The sequence below is a fragment of the Crocodylus porosus genome, unplaced genomic scaffold (genome assembly GCF_001723895.1).
Source record: "Crocodylus porosus isolate Cpor-Errol unplaced genomic scaffold, CroPor_comp1, whole genome shotgun sequence".
NCBI lineage: Eukaryota > Metazoa > Chordata > Crocodylia > Crocodylidae > Crocodylus > Crocodylus porosus.
Window position 1 is genome coordinate 85,206,473 of NW_017728943.1, and position 15,490 is coordinate 85,221,962.

General features: G+C 38.1%; 1 protein-coding gene across 1 annotated transcript in view; it reads right to left on the bottom strand.

Moving 5' to 3' along the window:
- The window catches only part of CRIM1 (cysteine rich transmembrane BMP regulator 1), a gene marked incomplete at its 5' end in the record, with an annotated part of 383,203 nt that overhangs the window by 72,328 nt on the left and 295,385 nt on the right, over positions 1 to 15,490 (bottom strand). The window contains one exon of the mRNA XM_019548604.1: positions 5,952 to 6,108. Within this exon, the coding sequence (XP_019404149.1) occupies positions 5,952 to 6,108 (157 nt within the window). The remainder of the gene's footprint in view (positions 1 to 5,951; positions 6,109 to 15,490) is intronic.

The following is a 15,490-nucleotide window of genomic DNA, read 5'->3' on the forward strand; positions in this document are numbered from 1 at the left end:
GAACCAACTTCCCAGGGAAGTGGTCCTCGCCCCTACCTTGGGCAAATTCAGAGGAGGTTGGATGATCACCTGTCTGGGGTCTTGTGAACCCAGCATTCATTCCTGCCTATGGCAGGGGGTCAGGCTAGATGATCTGTTCAGGTCCCTCCTGACCATAGCTACTATGAAACTATGACTATGAAGGATGTGCTATGCTAATGTGCATCTTAGCAAATCCTGTCGTGCCACATGCAGAAATCATTATCACCTATAAGGGATGATGGCTAAGACTTTTCCTGAACCCCCTGGCCTGTTTTCATACAAAGATATCAAAACGCTAACAAAGAAGACAGACCTGATCTGAAACTCAGTCCAAGAGAGAGGCATCTCCACCAAATACAAAGTCTGTGAAATATCAAAGACTCAATGAAAATGGATCTCTCAAACATTTGTTTTTAAACCAACATAACAGGAAGAAGCAGTTGAAAGAGTAAGAGGAGAAAGAACTTCACTTCAGGGAGGGAAAAAGAGCTCTCTCAGACTAGAAATGTTTGGAATCAGAATAGCAGCAATAGTCAGGAAACCTCCTCTATTATACACAATAACAACATTTAAAAAGCAGACTGAAGAAGTGCTATTATTTTTAGTAACTTGGCATGGTCTACTCATTGCTGAGATAGACTGGGTCAAGGAAATTACTGCCAGTCACATGCTGGGAACACAGACCCACAAATTACATCTACTGCATTTACTCAGCATAAGAGAACCTTTATTTTTCCTCAAGACATAAGGGTTCAAATTTTGAAGTTCCATAATTATTATATTGAATATGAATTTCTATCCCTATCGTGTTTTAGTTAAAGTTGTAAAAATACTAGCTTATTTTCCAGTCCCCCAAATTTAAAGCTTATAAAACCAAATTGAATGGAGTACAGGAAAAAATCCAGAATGAAGTAAAACTTTCAATCCAATAATGCACTAATTTGGTGAAAGAGCGGATTTGTTCCTAAATTTATTTTGGTGGGAAAATGTATTCAATAATTTTAACAATAACAACAACACAGTGCTAAACTTAGCGTGTGAATACAGAACAAAAAGGAAACATAAGTAAATAATAAGTGCAATATGTGCTATTTCAAAACCAGTATCAAAACAAAATGATAAACATTTCCAGGAGGAATGACACTGTTTTAGATACTACATAAGAAACAAGCTATAATTACTAGTGAAATGAATCAAATTGAAGGTAGAATTATTTATAAAGGAAAGGAAATAGAAAGAAAAGCTAACTTGTTTGCCATATATACTATACAGAAAAGTCAAGAAAGAGTCAACTGGAAATAAAGAGAATATTTACAACTCAACTCAGGAAGGTACTTAAATTCATACTTAAACCTACCTCCTACTTACCTTAAGGGGCTTAAAGGATAATGACCTTATCTTAGCAGTTATCCCATATTGTAATTTTTACATTAATTACTTGGTACAGTACTGAATTAAAAAGCACTTATGCTTCCAATTTGAGTTCTGTACTGTAAGCAAACTACATAAAATGTATAAGTAGCTTACACTTTCCGAGCCCTCTGTATGTCTAGCTCAAGTTTCTATAAACCAGGCATTATGTTTGATCTTTTAATATCACTGCAATGTTACAAATTTTATAATAATAATAATAATAATAATAAAACAGGGTAGTTGTTGAAGTCTAACAACCTTGGGTTCATCCTTTAAATAATGATATCAAATTTACATTATAACTGATTAAATATGTAGATTTTATAACTGATTAAAAATTCTTGGTAAGTGCCAATGACCATATGCTATAATGGATAATAGTATGTAAACTCTGCAGGTGAAAATGTAAATAAAAAGAAATGTTCATATAATCAGGACCAAAAGCTTTAGATGCTGAGCATCTTTTCCTGCAGTCCTATGGAAGACATTTTCTATGCTACAACAAAGAAAAAGAGTTAACGTTTTGCAATGCAACACAACCTGTTGGCTTTCATTCATGGTAAATTAAGGTTTTTTTAAATGTTGATATGCTATTGGATTATTGCTCCATTTATATATTGGAAATATTAGGATTAAGAGATAAAGAAAAGTGTCAAATATCAGATGTTGAGAATTATTTTAGTGCTCCATGAGCACTTGTGGCACCATTTGTGGAAAATATGGTTACTCTCTGTAGCATCTTTAATTTAGATGTTCTTATGAAAGCAGAAAAAAATTCTGTTCCTTCATTATCACTACTTACAATTTCAACTCACTGCTGTACCTCCTCTACCTTCTGAGATGTCCAGTTCACCAATTTCTTTGTTCCTTCTTGATTCTTCCAATCCTCTCTCCTACTGTTTCACTATCAAATTCTTACAGCTGCACAGTTCAACCCCTGCACCACTGAAACATTTGCCCTTCTCTCTGACTACCCATTTGCTCTTATGGTTCCCAGTTCTGCTTCTCACAGGGATGTAAATTCCCCTTTGGATATCCTCTAATAAAAATGTTGTTGTTGCTCTCTTGGATTCAATACTACTTTACACTTATTCTGTCTAAATGATTGATACTTCTAACCTCTGTTACCTCTTTTCCATCTTTGAGTTTCTCTTTCAATCTTCTATCAAAACTCAAGCACCCCTTCAGTGTCTTTGCCCAGTGTCCTGCCAATGGCTTCAAAGACTTATCCAGGACCCCTAGTCAGTAATGCCTGTCCTGCTTTTATTTCCTTATATCCTTATGTTTCATTCTAATAGTCAAAAATGATAATTCCTTTCTACTAGCAAAGCCATTATGTCTAATACTGAGTTTATTAGAATTCCAGACAGGCCTGTGTTTTTCTCCCTTTATCTATCACTAGTAACACCAAACATCTTTGCCCATCTCTGAATTTTACAATCTTAATACTATTTTTGTTTTTCTCTTTGTCTGCTTTTAATGCAGTCTTCCTAAAAATCCCATTTTCCTTCCTTTCTCATCTGCTTCTCTCATATCTACACCCAAGCCTTGTCCTGGAAATTTGTCCCTGCATCTAGAGTAATCTCCTCACTCACTTTTCACTTCCCAGCCCATCAAAAGTCAGCTGTCATGATTATATTCACACTTTGACACTATTTCTCCCCTATCAATAGGTATCTTCCTCCAGACACAGAGGCATAACACTGAGCTTTGCTCTGGACTCAGGCCAAGGACTGCCATCAGATGCCCCAACTGCAAATGGGAATGTGGATTTTTTTGGCTGGCAAGTCAAGAATGGCTAGACATGATGACAGGTGCATGATCCCTCTTCTTATGCCACTGGCTACAGAAACTGGATTGCCCTTGTACATACTACCCAAATGTCATACCTGAATTGGAATGAAGACCACTACTTGCATCTTTGTAACAGTTTTCCTCTTCTTCAGTATGACAACCCTCACCCTGATTACATCCCTTCTACCCATCATTTTCCCATATTTTTGGTTAGCTGCAGCTTTTGTCTATTTCATCCAGTCTAGATTTCTTCTCTTCTATATTGCTCCTATTTACTTGGAAGTACCTCTCACTTAAATTGTTCTGTGTTACGTTTCATCCCTACTCTCCTTCAAAAATTGCTGAAAATTGACGGATCTTTTGAATCAATGAATTAGGGGTTATGCTGGAATGGTATTACTGCACTTCAGTTATACTGGAATGATTTTGTTGGGGGGTCATTTTAAGTTATATTTGTGGTGTGTAGAACATATGGATATCCCTTTGAGTATAATCAGAAACCCCCCAAAATAAAATAAATATTAAATACCTTGTGAAAGGCTTTTTTGGATCTGTATTGTACCACATATGCACCTGCTGTGCCTTTAGAATGCATGTTCCACGGGGTGCATATCTGTGTTATATCTAGCACATTCCACCTTTTGAACACAGCCATGTACACTGACAAAGCTATATACATGCTGATGAAGTGGACAGCTGGACTGATGCATTAATATAAATGTAGTACAACTCAGTGTTTGAGTTTGAGGGGAAAAAAGACAGCCCATGGTATAAGAATAAATGGAAGCCGGAGGCTGGTATGCACCTGAGTGTTCATCTGACAACACTAACTAGGGTGGCAGTGATCTCTTCATTAGCACCAGCAATCCCTACAGTTGTAGAAGTTTTGTGGAGTTCTCTGCTGCCAGAGTCTGATATAATTTCACCTCCATTTCTCTTAAAGTCTCTGAGTTCTTAAATCTTTGGACCAGTTGGCCTCTTCTATATATTAATTAAAAATTACAGAAATCATGAAATAGGAAGGAACTATATTATACTGTATATTATCACTAGAGTAGGCACTACAAGGTGAAAGAACTAGCATCACATTCAACCACAAGAAAACTCAGGAATTGGCCAGACTAAAGAAGTATAATTATATACTACCAAAGTGGTAGTAAACAGGATAAATAATCTTAGAAAGGACAGTATGATGATGATGACGACGACGACAACAAAAACAACAACAACAACAATATTTAAAAATTAGTTATTTTGGGTTCAACTTTAAGAAAGAGAGACAATACCATAATACTGTTCCACTCAAAACATTAAATATATGTTGTTATTGTAAAGTGGCACAATCATTCTGGATATCTGCTGAACCTTCATTGAAGGCCACCAAATCAGATGCACAAAACAATTTTACTGGTTGAAGAGGGGAGAGGGAGAATAATTCTGCCTAGAAGTGCATATAAGCTGACCCACTGTTTCATATAACCACTTCTGTCCCATACTAAAAATTAAGCTAAACCATAACAATTTACCCATAAATTAAACAGGTAGTAACTTAATGTGGTTTAGTTCCCATTTACCATGCAAAAGACAAAGCAGTTACAGTGGATCAATCTGGTGTGTGATAAGTCCCACCCCCTTTTAAATCAGTAAAGTTGGGTTTTTTTGGTCTATGTCCTATGAATTGGTACTGAAGAATCCTATGAATTGGAACTGAAGAAACTGCTATGTACCAAAGAGTTTGCTTTAGGATCCTCTCTCTGCTATACTTATGTACTCAAAAAAACCCCCAAAACCAAACCAAAAAAACCAAACCCTCAAAAAAGAAGTCTATCCAGTATAATTGGGCACCTATACACATGCAATGAGGCTGCTTCATTACAGCACATTGGAGGAGACTCAATTAATCAAGTCTGCTCTAGTGTCACATGCATCAGCATCCCTTTGATGAAAAATGGTGGTGGGAGCATTTTAACGAAAGTTCGTTCAACGAGCTTTAGTTAAAGCACCCCTGCCACTGTTTTTCAGTGCGGGGACGCTGATACATGTGATGCTCCAGGGGCTTTACATGTGATGCTCCAGGTCTTGGAGATGCTCTAATTAAAATGCCTTCTCCCCACTCCTGGAGCATGTGTATTAACACCCACTGCTTTTTAAGGAAGAGGGAAACTTATAAGAAGTCTTGATGCCATTTAGAAAAACTTACCTCTGCCAAAAGACAGCGAGGCTTTTCTTAAGTATTAGGAAGTAACTGGCAGAAAGATTATTGTCATGTCATAATAAAAAAATCTGTTCAATACTACAGGATCAACTGAATAAAAGAAATGGATTATAAGATGAAGGGCTATCAAGAGCTTTACGTGGAAAAAGTTTTAAAGCTATAAGAAAAGTAGGTTTTTTACAGTTTTTTAAACTCACTATTAAAACACCTTTAAGTTACTTTTCAGGAACGCTCTTCTATGATTGTAACTTTGTTAGTCATTATTTCAATTATTTAAATTTTCTTGTAACCTGGAGATCAAAATGCATTTTCATGATTTCACCACTAATGTCTAAGTCTGTGTAGAGTACTTTACACCTGTATCAGAGTAGTACATCCCTCTCCCCCCAGCCTGTTCTATGATTGACACATAAAATAAACATACATAAATAAATATGAATGGGCTTTGCATATTTTCAAATATGCACATGGTTTATGATAAATATGCTTTCATAATAAGAATACGTACAAGTATCCAAATGGACAGTACTTGTCACATATTATTGGTTTGCATTTCTTAGGCCGTGGGCGGCACTGACAGATCTCACAGTTGTGGGCATCAGTCTGGAAACCGAAGGAACAATCCAAGGAACAACCTGATATGAGGCCAGTACACAGCTCCTCTCCTGTGAAGAACACATTCAGCTTAGCACAACATGAAAACTTTTATTCATATCAGAAAAAGGCATCTGTAAGAAGAATCAACCTTGTACTCTCTAATACATTACTAGTAAGACTGCTCATCCTAACCTCTGACCACCTAATTTTAGTACTGACCCCAAATATACTGTTGAATACTATAATGCATGCTTGCTTTTTTAAACAGATTTCTAAACCAAAACTTAGGAGTACCATCTTATATTTAAGAAGTTTCCAGTGATAGAAGATTCCATGGGAGTCCAACTTTCACAAGTCATGCAGTCATACTAAATTAATTATAATAAATTTTTGTAATACCAGGTACATTTAATATTTTATATGTAATAACAGATTCATTTTCAGTAGAGTGTATTTTGATTTCAGCTATGTTTACTCAAAATAAATTGCAGGACCATTATTTATTAGGAGTCCCAGTTTGTTACTTACACTATTCACAAGTGTGCATGAACATTTATTTCTAGAAATGATTTTGGGAAGGGTAGCAGTACAGACATTTAATGTGCAAACACCCCCTCTTCCCTGTGGCTTTCATCTTCCTGAGACCAGGTGATCCTGCTTTGTCTAGTGTGGGCTGCTCTCGTCCTTCCATTCCTAGAAGGATTGGAGCAGTGAGGCAAAGCTCTCTGCCTGTCTCTCACTTCACAGAGAGAAGCAGGCAGAGGGCTTGCCCCTCTGGGAATTCTGTAGTGAGAGGCAGGCAGGAGCTAATTCTACTCTGCGCACTTAGCTCCCATGAGTAGAATGCACAGGGTAGTGAGGCAAAACACCATTCCCAATTCTCACTCTGGGGACCCTGGTGTGTTTGGAACAGAGAGAGAAGCTGGTGGCTGCTCCTCCTTTCTCCTTCTAGGAGTGAGAACAGTTCTCCCCCATGACTTCTCCAAACCAGGGTGACCCTGGTCTTTGGAGGGCACAGGAGTCTTCCCCTGTGGCTATACTCCTCTTGGTCCCCGGGAGTTAAGCAGCAAGAAAAGTGCAGACATTGGTTCTCTCAGAAGAAAAACTCTGCTGTGAATGACTATTTGTCTACAGTCAGGTTATTTTTTCTCTTGGAAAGGCCATTTTTGTTCTGGGGGAAAAAGCTGGAATGTATGCTGGTGGTTTCTACCAGGAGAGTGGCAAATCTCTCAGGAAAAATTGACTGTCTGTATATAGCCACTGCTACCAATTCAGAGATTAAGCGCTCCCCATTAAAAGCATATTGCCACAATGTACAAGGAGGTGACCTAATTTTACACCTGCTAGATTAAGTCAAGGAAAGTGCTTGAGGCTAGAGTCCACTGGCATGCTTAGTAATACCTTGGTGGCAACAATATAAAGAAAATGACTGACTGGAGAAACCTCAGTAATTTTACAAGAGTGAACAGAACATGACTATTAGGAAGCTTTACATGCAGTGAAGCTTTATTATTTTGAAAACAGCAAAAGGAATCTATAAAGCTTTAACATACTTTAAGACATTGCCAAAACTTCAGCTATAGAGATGGACACGTGCCCATTTCTTTTCTATCTTACATTTTTAGGCATAATTCTATAGCAGGAGAATACACATTAATAAGGTATATGTTAACACCTGAAGTACAGAATAATGATGAAAGGTTAAATTCATTTATTGGTTATGGAGGTATGAGAAACTAGTTGAGCAAAACCAGACTTTTGACAATTTAGAGTTTAAAAAAAGTTGGAGGAGTAAGTGAGTAACAGTACAGAAGCCAAAGGAAAATCAATATAGAGAAGTGATTTCTATCAATTCATCTTCATTCAATCTTAATATTTAAAATCAGGGTCTATATCTTTGGCTAAGTCTTCCTGTGAGGATATCCTATGAATATTCTGACATTTTGTATATGTTGCAATGTTTCAAGTTACTTTTTTTAATACCCAAGAGGCCACACACAAACCAAACAGAAGTACTCTGTATTGGTAATAGCCTTCTTCAACACATTACAGGTATTTTTGATGTACAGCTCTCATGAAGTTGTGAAAATAAGCACCCTAGGTGCTTGCAGACATAACGCCTCCCCCCACCAATAGCACTTTACCTTAAACTGGGTGTATTCCCGTGCCAAGCCTCACACATGCTCAGAAGAGGCAGAGCGTGGCTTCAACCTGACTTGCCTGGCACCTGTAAAGATTGGGCACTTTAGTGAGGGTTTTTCGGTGCTTTTAGAGCCAGGTTGAAGTAATGCACTGCTTCTTCTGGTAAGGTATGTGGGGTGGGTTGTTTGTTTTTTAATGTCTGCAAGCTGCCCCCTGTGAATCAGTGTCTAAGCCTGAAACCACTTATAGGGAAGTGAGTCAGGCTAGGGTAAGCCTGGAGAAACTGAACTTCTTGATGAAAAAATATGGTTTTAAAATAACCACATTTAGGTTTGAGTTTTAAACTAACCATGGTTTGGGACACACAAAGAAATTTTCCATATTCCTTTGGATCTAAAACTATCTGGAATAATATAATTTCCCTTGAAATGCAACAAGAACTTCCAGTATGGCACCCAATGTAGTTAGAAAGCCTGGTGAAAGTCTCATCTTAGCAACTTTTTCAATGATCCACAATGAAGGGTAAAAAAGAGGGGCTGGAAAAGGAGTAGTGTTAAATTGGTCATGTTGGATGATCTGCTTAGTCTCCCTTGACAGAGGACCCCAGGTAGCTAAGAAACTTTAGCGATAATTTGCAAATGAAGGACGGACATCTGGAAGGTTTAAAGTTGGTTTGAGGTTCTTATGTATTCTGTAAAATTTGAGGCCAAGATGTTTGTGTAAGGGAAGAAGATAAAGCCAGAATCTCTAACTTGTGGTTTATAAGGTTTGTCTCTCCTGATAGCAGGCAATGCTACTTTCTTTGAAATGAATAAAATTAAGGCTGAGTATAGGTACTTTAGCTCTGAAACTGCAATATCAAATCTTACAAATTTCTTCTGGCAGGGGTTGAAAATTCTCCAGAAACTGCAGAATAGAATGTTTTGCTGGCTTCAAGTTTACTGGTGAACATAAAATATTAGAAACTGGATGTGTAGTTTTCTTTGAGATTACCGAGGGAACACTTTAAGGTAAATGCTATCCAGTTAAAATAGAGCATATCTGGAGGAGAGGAACATCATAATACACCAAGCAAAGTTCAAATATTCACTTCTGTACCTATGTCTAAAAGTTCCACAGATTTTTTCTTGTTCTTTTTCAGATAATGTGTTTGGGACACATAAGGAAGGTAGTTTCTTTAATACCAGTGAGTGGCAGATTTGGGTGGGATGTTTCCACTACAGAACATTTGTTTTAAAAATTAGCTGGAAGTGGTTTCCTTCCTGGCTTGCTGTCTTTCTCCATCTCTTTGAATTATTAAGAATGCTGTCAAGAATGCCATTATGGTCACATTGCCCTAGGAAGTATCTCACTGTCCATTCAATAGCCATACAGAATTTTCTTTATTATTACTGGGTGATGCAGGTGATCTTGTCATCTGAAAGACTGGAAGGAAAGAGCTTGACCTAAAAAAACATCTGAATAATGTTCTTAGCTCCTTTGATCCATTTCCTTTGAGAGAATGGTGAGAAAGTGTTAATGTTGGTCATGGTCTCATTCAAGATATGAATGTGGATCTGAAGAGGTTTCCAAAGGTAACTGCAGTCACTTTGATAAATGAAGAATGAAAAAGGTTGAGACAGCAGGAGTCCTGAAAGAGGGTGCCCATATATCTGGGGATATACAAGTAGCTATATATAAGGCTTAACCTTACAGCTTTTTATTTTTTTCTTTAGAGAAGAAAGAAGAACCTGTCCTACAGCCTTATGCCTCTTTCCACCATCTTTAAAGATAATAGAAGGTAAGAGATCTTATGCAGGCTAAAGGGCTCTGTTAATCAAAGATAATTTCAATTGAGAGTGGTATTCTACAGTAGGGGTCGGCAACCTTTAAGAGCAGTGGGTGGGTACTTTTGACCCCGGCTGCTCATGGAAATTCCTCCCCCATCACTGCATGTGCAAATCTCCCCTACCCCCCAGTATATAGGCTTTGCACACTAGATCTGACCCACAGGCCATTGGAGACCACAGGCCATATAGAACCCCTGTTCAATAACACAGTCTAGCGTAGTCACCAATGAACCCATCAATCCAGCAAGAACTAGAGATCTCAAAAAAATATCAGGTTCTTTATCAGGCTATCACTGATGAATTCAGCACTGACTGTATAAGCATCCTGCCTCAGATCCAGGGGAGGGTTCTCAGCCTCAATTATCACTCTGTTCTGGGGTCTCTCAATTCTGAGGCTGGAGCATTATATAACTACAGTTCAGTGCCCAGAACTGGAAACAGATCCCTTGCAGTCATGTCCTTGCGATTTCTAAAACAACAGCCAAAACACACTGGACCAAGCACTTATGTTGAGTTAGATGTGATTTCTGTAGTCTTAGAAACTGTTACCTTTGGTTTGGCTACAGTCAAGGAAGTTAACATGTGGAGTGACATGTTGACAGACTTTAACTTCTTCAGAACTCATAGGTGAATCTTGTCTACAAGTATTATAGACCAATATGTTCTGGAGAGACTAATGCTTCCTGTGTCAGCAGAACTTGAAAGCAATTCCAATTGCTTTTAGCCCTCAGGATGAAGTTATTGTATATGGAGCAATGAGAAGGCATGTAACCTCTGCCAAACAAGAAGAATAGTGATTGGACAAAAAATCATGAACCCCAATTTCTCTTAAATTAGAGGCAGAGTATTAACATCATTAGCATAAAGAAAAGAAGGAAAAAATAAAGATAAACTAACACACCTGAGGCGCTGATGCTGGAATGATCTATGCCTGATCCATCCACTATTTCAGTAAGAAAGAACCGGGTGTGGGGGGGGGGGGGGGGAAGACAACATAGCTCTTTACTGTCTTACAATTGTATTAACTTGGCTTAATTTACTTCAAGAAATATGTAAACATGGAAACTTGTATGGTTTGGACATTTTCTTCCCAGTCATAACATTTCTGAATCGGAAGAATCTCCAGAATAAAAAAGAAGCAACTCTGTGATCCACTTGGTAGTAGTACACACTTTGGTTAGTCTATAAGGTGCAAATCTACCCTGCCTTCTACCTGACTTCAGACTAATATGGCTAACTACTTCTCAGTAGTGTACAGAACCATTCATATAGTCCACACAGAACTGATGCCAAAACTAGAACACTATTTCTAAATGAAAGTTCAGTCAGGGAATGATAATTTATTTTAATATGAAACAAAGATTCCAGAACTTTGGAGGAACTAGAATGGTGAATATGCATCATTCAAGCCATCAACCCTAAAATATGTGTAATATTCCTCTCACAGGCTGCAAGTTGTCTATAATTTCCTGGATAAAGTACGATGGCTACACAGCACAGTCATCAGAATCCTATGAGGATTTCTTGAATCTTAAGTCCTCTCTGTTAACTGACCTGACTATTGACTTTTTTACCTGCTGTAAGCAGCAACAGCTGAATAGCTGAGTCAGCAAGATCTTTGATACAGGGAATGATATTATCAAAGGCTTTATGTACTAACTCCATACACTGGAAGGGAGGAATGTCTGTCCTGACATGAAGGATAAAAGAAATAATAAAATTGGGCGAGAGAGAGAGGGGCTGGAAAGTACAAATGAGAAAAGGAAATGAAAAGAACAAACATGGAGATGAAAAAAAAGAAACAGAGATGTAAGAAGATAGCCAGTAAAACACAAAACAAAACAATCCCCCCAACAGACCAAAAAACAAAAAGGAAAGGACAGACCAAGAAAATATTACAGTTACCTACCAATAGTTCTTAATCATTTATTCAGGGATTTCACTGAAACCTATGGTTTAAGGATGACTTGAAGATGTTTATTTTAAACATTACATTTTATCCATCTGTTCATATTTTATAGTGTGTGGAAAAGTAGATAAAGTAATTCCTTCCTTTAGGAATGGTCTTCACTGAACTCAATACATTTGGCTTGCTTTCTTTAGATTCATTTTGATTAGTTCACTGGACCACTTTTAGACACTAGTGTTAAACTAGCGCTTGACATCCTAACTCAGCATATACTATTGGAAAAATCTATTATATTGCTTCACATTGTCATCAGTGTGTGTAATACAGTACCTCACAAACAAGAGAACATCCAGGCACAAGAAAATTATAAACTAAAATACATTATAGAACAAATATTATGACATACATGTAAGATCCATTCACAAGGCTGTGAACATTTTCATTGTTAATAATTTTACTAATGAGTTATTATTGAAGGCTTTTTGTTTGGCAAGTGTTGATTTCATATTACCGCTAATGAATTACTCAATAGTTTTTTTATACTTTTTGGTTCTTTTAAAACATTTATTAGATTAATAATGCCAATGTACTTAAAACTGTTGTTCATATGAATTCATAAACATGCTTTATCAAAAATACTAGACTGCAGATAAATGAGGATCAGTTTCGGCAAACTGCCAGGAGAAGTAAGCTTCATAGTGAAGGACTTTTGTACTAAAAATGCACCTCCAAAGAGCCCCGTTTGATGCTTAGTCACCACAGCTGTGCATAGAACCCTTAATGCTGGATTGGACACCATCTTGTATAGTCTACATGGGGACCAGTACCAACTGGATGTAGCTAGAAATTCACACAACTTGTAGAATTCAGATGCGATATGTTCACTCCAAGCTTGAACAAGGAGTTGAGCAAGCACCTTCTGAATAAGTCAAAACTTTGAAGAGTTTTCAAATTAACAACTGAGCAGAGCACACAGCAGTGAGCCAGACAAGAACATTACAAAAATATAAATTATTTCTTTCACTTACCTACTGCAGGAAAAAAATAGTGAGATGAACCTTTGGGAATCAGGGGTCATGTCTACATGAGATGTTACTGCACAATTGTTACTGAGCATTTATTTAGTACTTGTATAAACAAGTACTGGGCAGTAACCCAAGGTACTGTGTAGTAGCATTGGCAAACACCTTTTCTGTGATGCATCTGTGGAGTAGCCTAATACTACTGCACAGTAGTGTTGCATCAGTTTTTGCCATGTGATGCTACTGTGCAGTAATATCAGGCTACTGTGCAGTCAGTGTCTCATGTAGATGTGCCCAGAGTGATTGAGACTTTAAAAATACTCAAGACTTTTCTACTTTTCCTAACAGATAAAGCAGTAACAACCACTGTTTTTTTCTTAAGTTGCTTTCCATATCAACCAAATATCTCTGACATTTTCAGATTCAGCCTACACAGTTCAGAACTCTACATCATAGCCAGACACTGCAAGCAAGAAAAACAAAACCTTAGGAAATGTGCAACATGTGAAAGCATAAAAATGTGAAAAGCGAAAATGTGAAACATGAAAATATTTTCTTAGGGAAAAACCTTAAGAAATAAAGAAAATGTGTCAGACGTCAGAATACAAACATGTACCTCAAAATGCTTAACTGCCTGTAACGGTAACATAAATTGCAGACAGCAGGGATGTCAAAATGGAAAAACTCTTAGATCCTGTTTAAGAGACTTTTGAGATGAATGAAGAGCCATACATTTCCTCTTGGAGATGCCTCCCAGAGATGAGAGTAATTAAAGATCAATCCTTACCTTTCCTATGGTTTTCTTTATGGATATCAATAAAAAGGGTGAATTATAGTTAATGTTGCTGACAGACATAACAAAACTAGAGTGCCAGGTTGCACTCATGAGGTTAATTCAGAAGAACAAGTCTACAGGGAAAAAACTGTAATCTTCGTGGTGTGAAACATTACATAATAATGCCCATCATATAGTAAAGGTTGTGTAAAAAGCACACGGAGAATGCTGAGGAGATCTTTTTAAAGAATACTTAATATTTTATCCCCAGGGAAGATAATGACATACTGTGAAGTTTAATTGTGCCAATGGATACAATAGAAAGCACAACTATGTTGAAGCATGAAACAATGAAGACTAAAAAAGGCACATTTAGAAATGGCTAATATCCTATGTAGGAGCTATAGCATATGAAGATTTAGGAAAAGGCTAAGGCAACAAGCAAAGCTCATCTAGAAAAAGGTTCTAATGACAACCTATAAACATGAGGTGATTAAGATGCAGCTAGTAGACAAAGGATGGTACTGCATGATGGTACATAAGGAAGCCATTTTTTAAAGAAGAATCCACAGTTAATATTTGCTGGGAGACTAGATCAGTGAAAAATGGGTTGATGAGATTTTTTTTTAAAACAGCAAAATAACAACATGATGCAAAATCTAAACAAAATAGAGAAGCAGCAAGTAGAGTTTGGGAAAACAATAGCCAGGCATATTAATAGGATACATATACCATTCAATTGAAAAGAAGTGATTCATTTGGTAATGTGTAGTAAGGCTGTGCAAAGCTTCAGTCCCAGCTTTGGCAGAGATTTGTTCTGATTCAGTGGCCAACTCTCCGAATCCAAATTTAATCAGGAGACCCTTTAATCTCTCCAAATCGAATCAGAGAGATTCGTACGTAGACACAGCTTTAAAAGTTTTTCTACATACAAGGTAGCAGGTGGCTCATGAATGCTGCAATGCTGGGGTGGATAGAGGGTCTCACAGGAGCATGAGGGGACCCCCGGCGCAGCGTACTTGGCAGCAGACCCAGAAGTGGACCAGAAGCACTTTCCGGTCCACTTCAGGGTCCGCTGGGGAACCCCCTGCTCCCCTCTCAGTTCGGCAACTAGTTCCTTCTGGGTCTGCAGGGGGCATCCGGGGTCCCCCCATGGCTGATCACCGAGCAGGGGGGATGAAGGGGACCCCCCCTCAGCACACTCCCCAGCGGACCAAGAAGTGGATTGGAACTACTTCCGGTCCATTTCCAGGTTCACTGCCGAGCATGAGGGACCGCCCCCCCCCGCACTCTTGTGGGACACTCCACCCACCCCAGCATTGCAGTGTTCACAAGCTGCACCTGGTACTGTGAGGTATGTAGAAAAAAAAAACATTTAAAGCTGTGTGTATGGACAAATCGCTGATTATCTGAATCAGCATCAAATCTTCAGATTCTGATTCAGCTGGATTGAATTGGGGACAGTGATCTAAAATCAACAAATCAAATCACTGTTCCCAATTCGGGCCAAATTTGAAGCCAAATTGAATATGGCCCATTTCACACACCCCTAATGCATAGCCAAAGCAGAATGCAAGTGGCCTTCACACAAGTGTTAAGGGAAATAAAATTGTGGTAAAGGTAAACAAACCAATACAGTAGCCAAAGGTATACAAACTGCCTGAAATCAACAGCATGTGTAAGACATTGAGAGGGTCCAGAGGAGGGCCACTCGCATGATCAGGGGGCAGCAGGGCAGGCCCTACGAGGAGAGGCTACAGGACCTGAACCTGT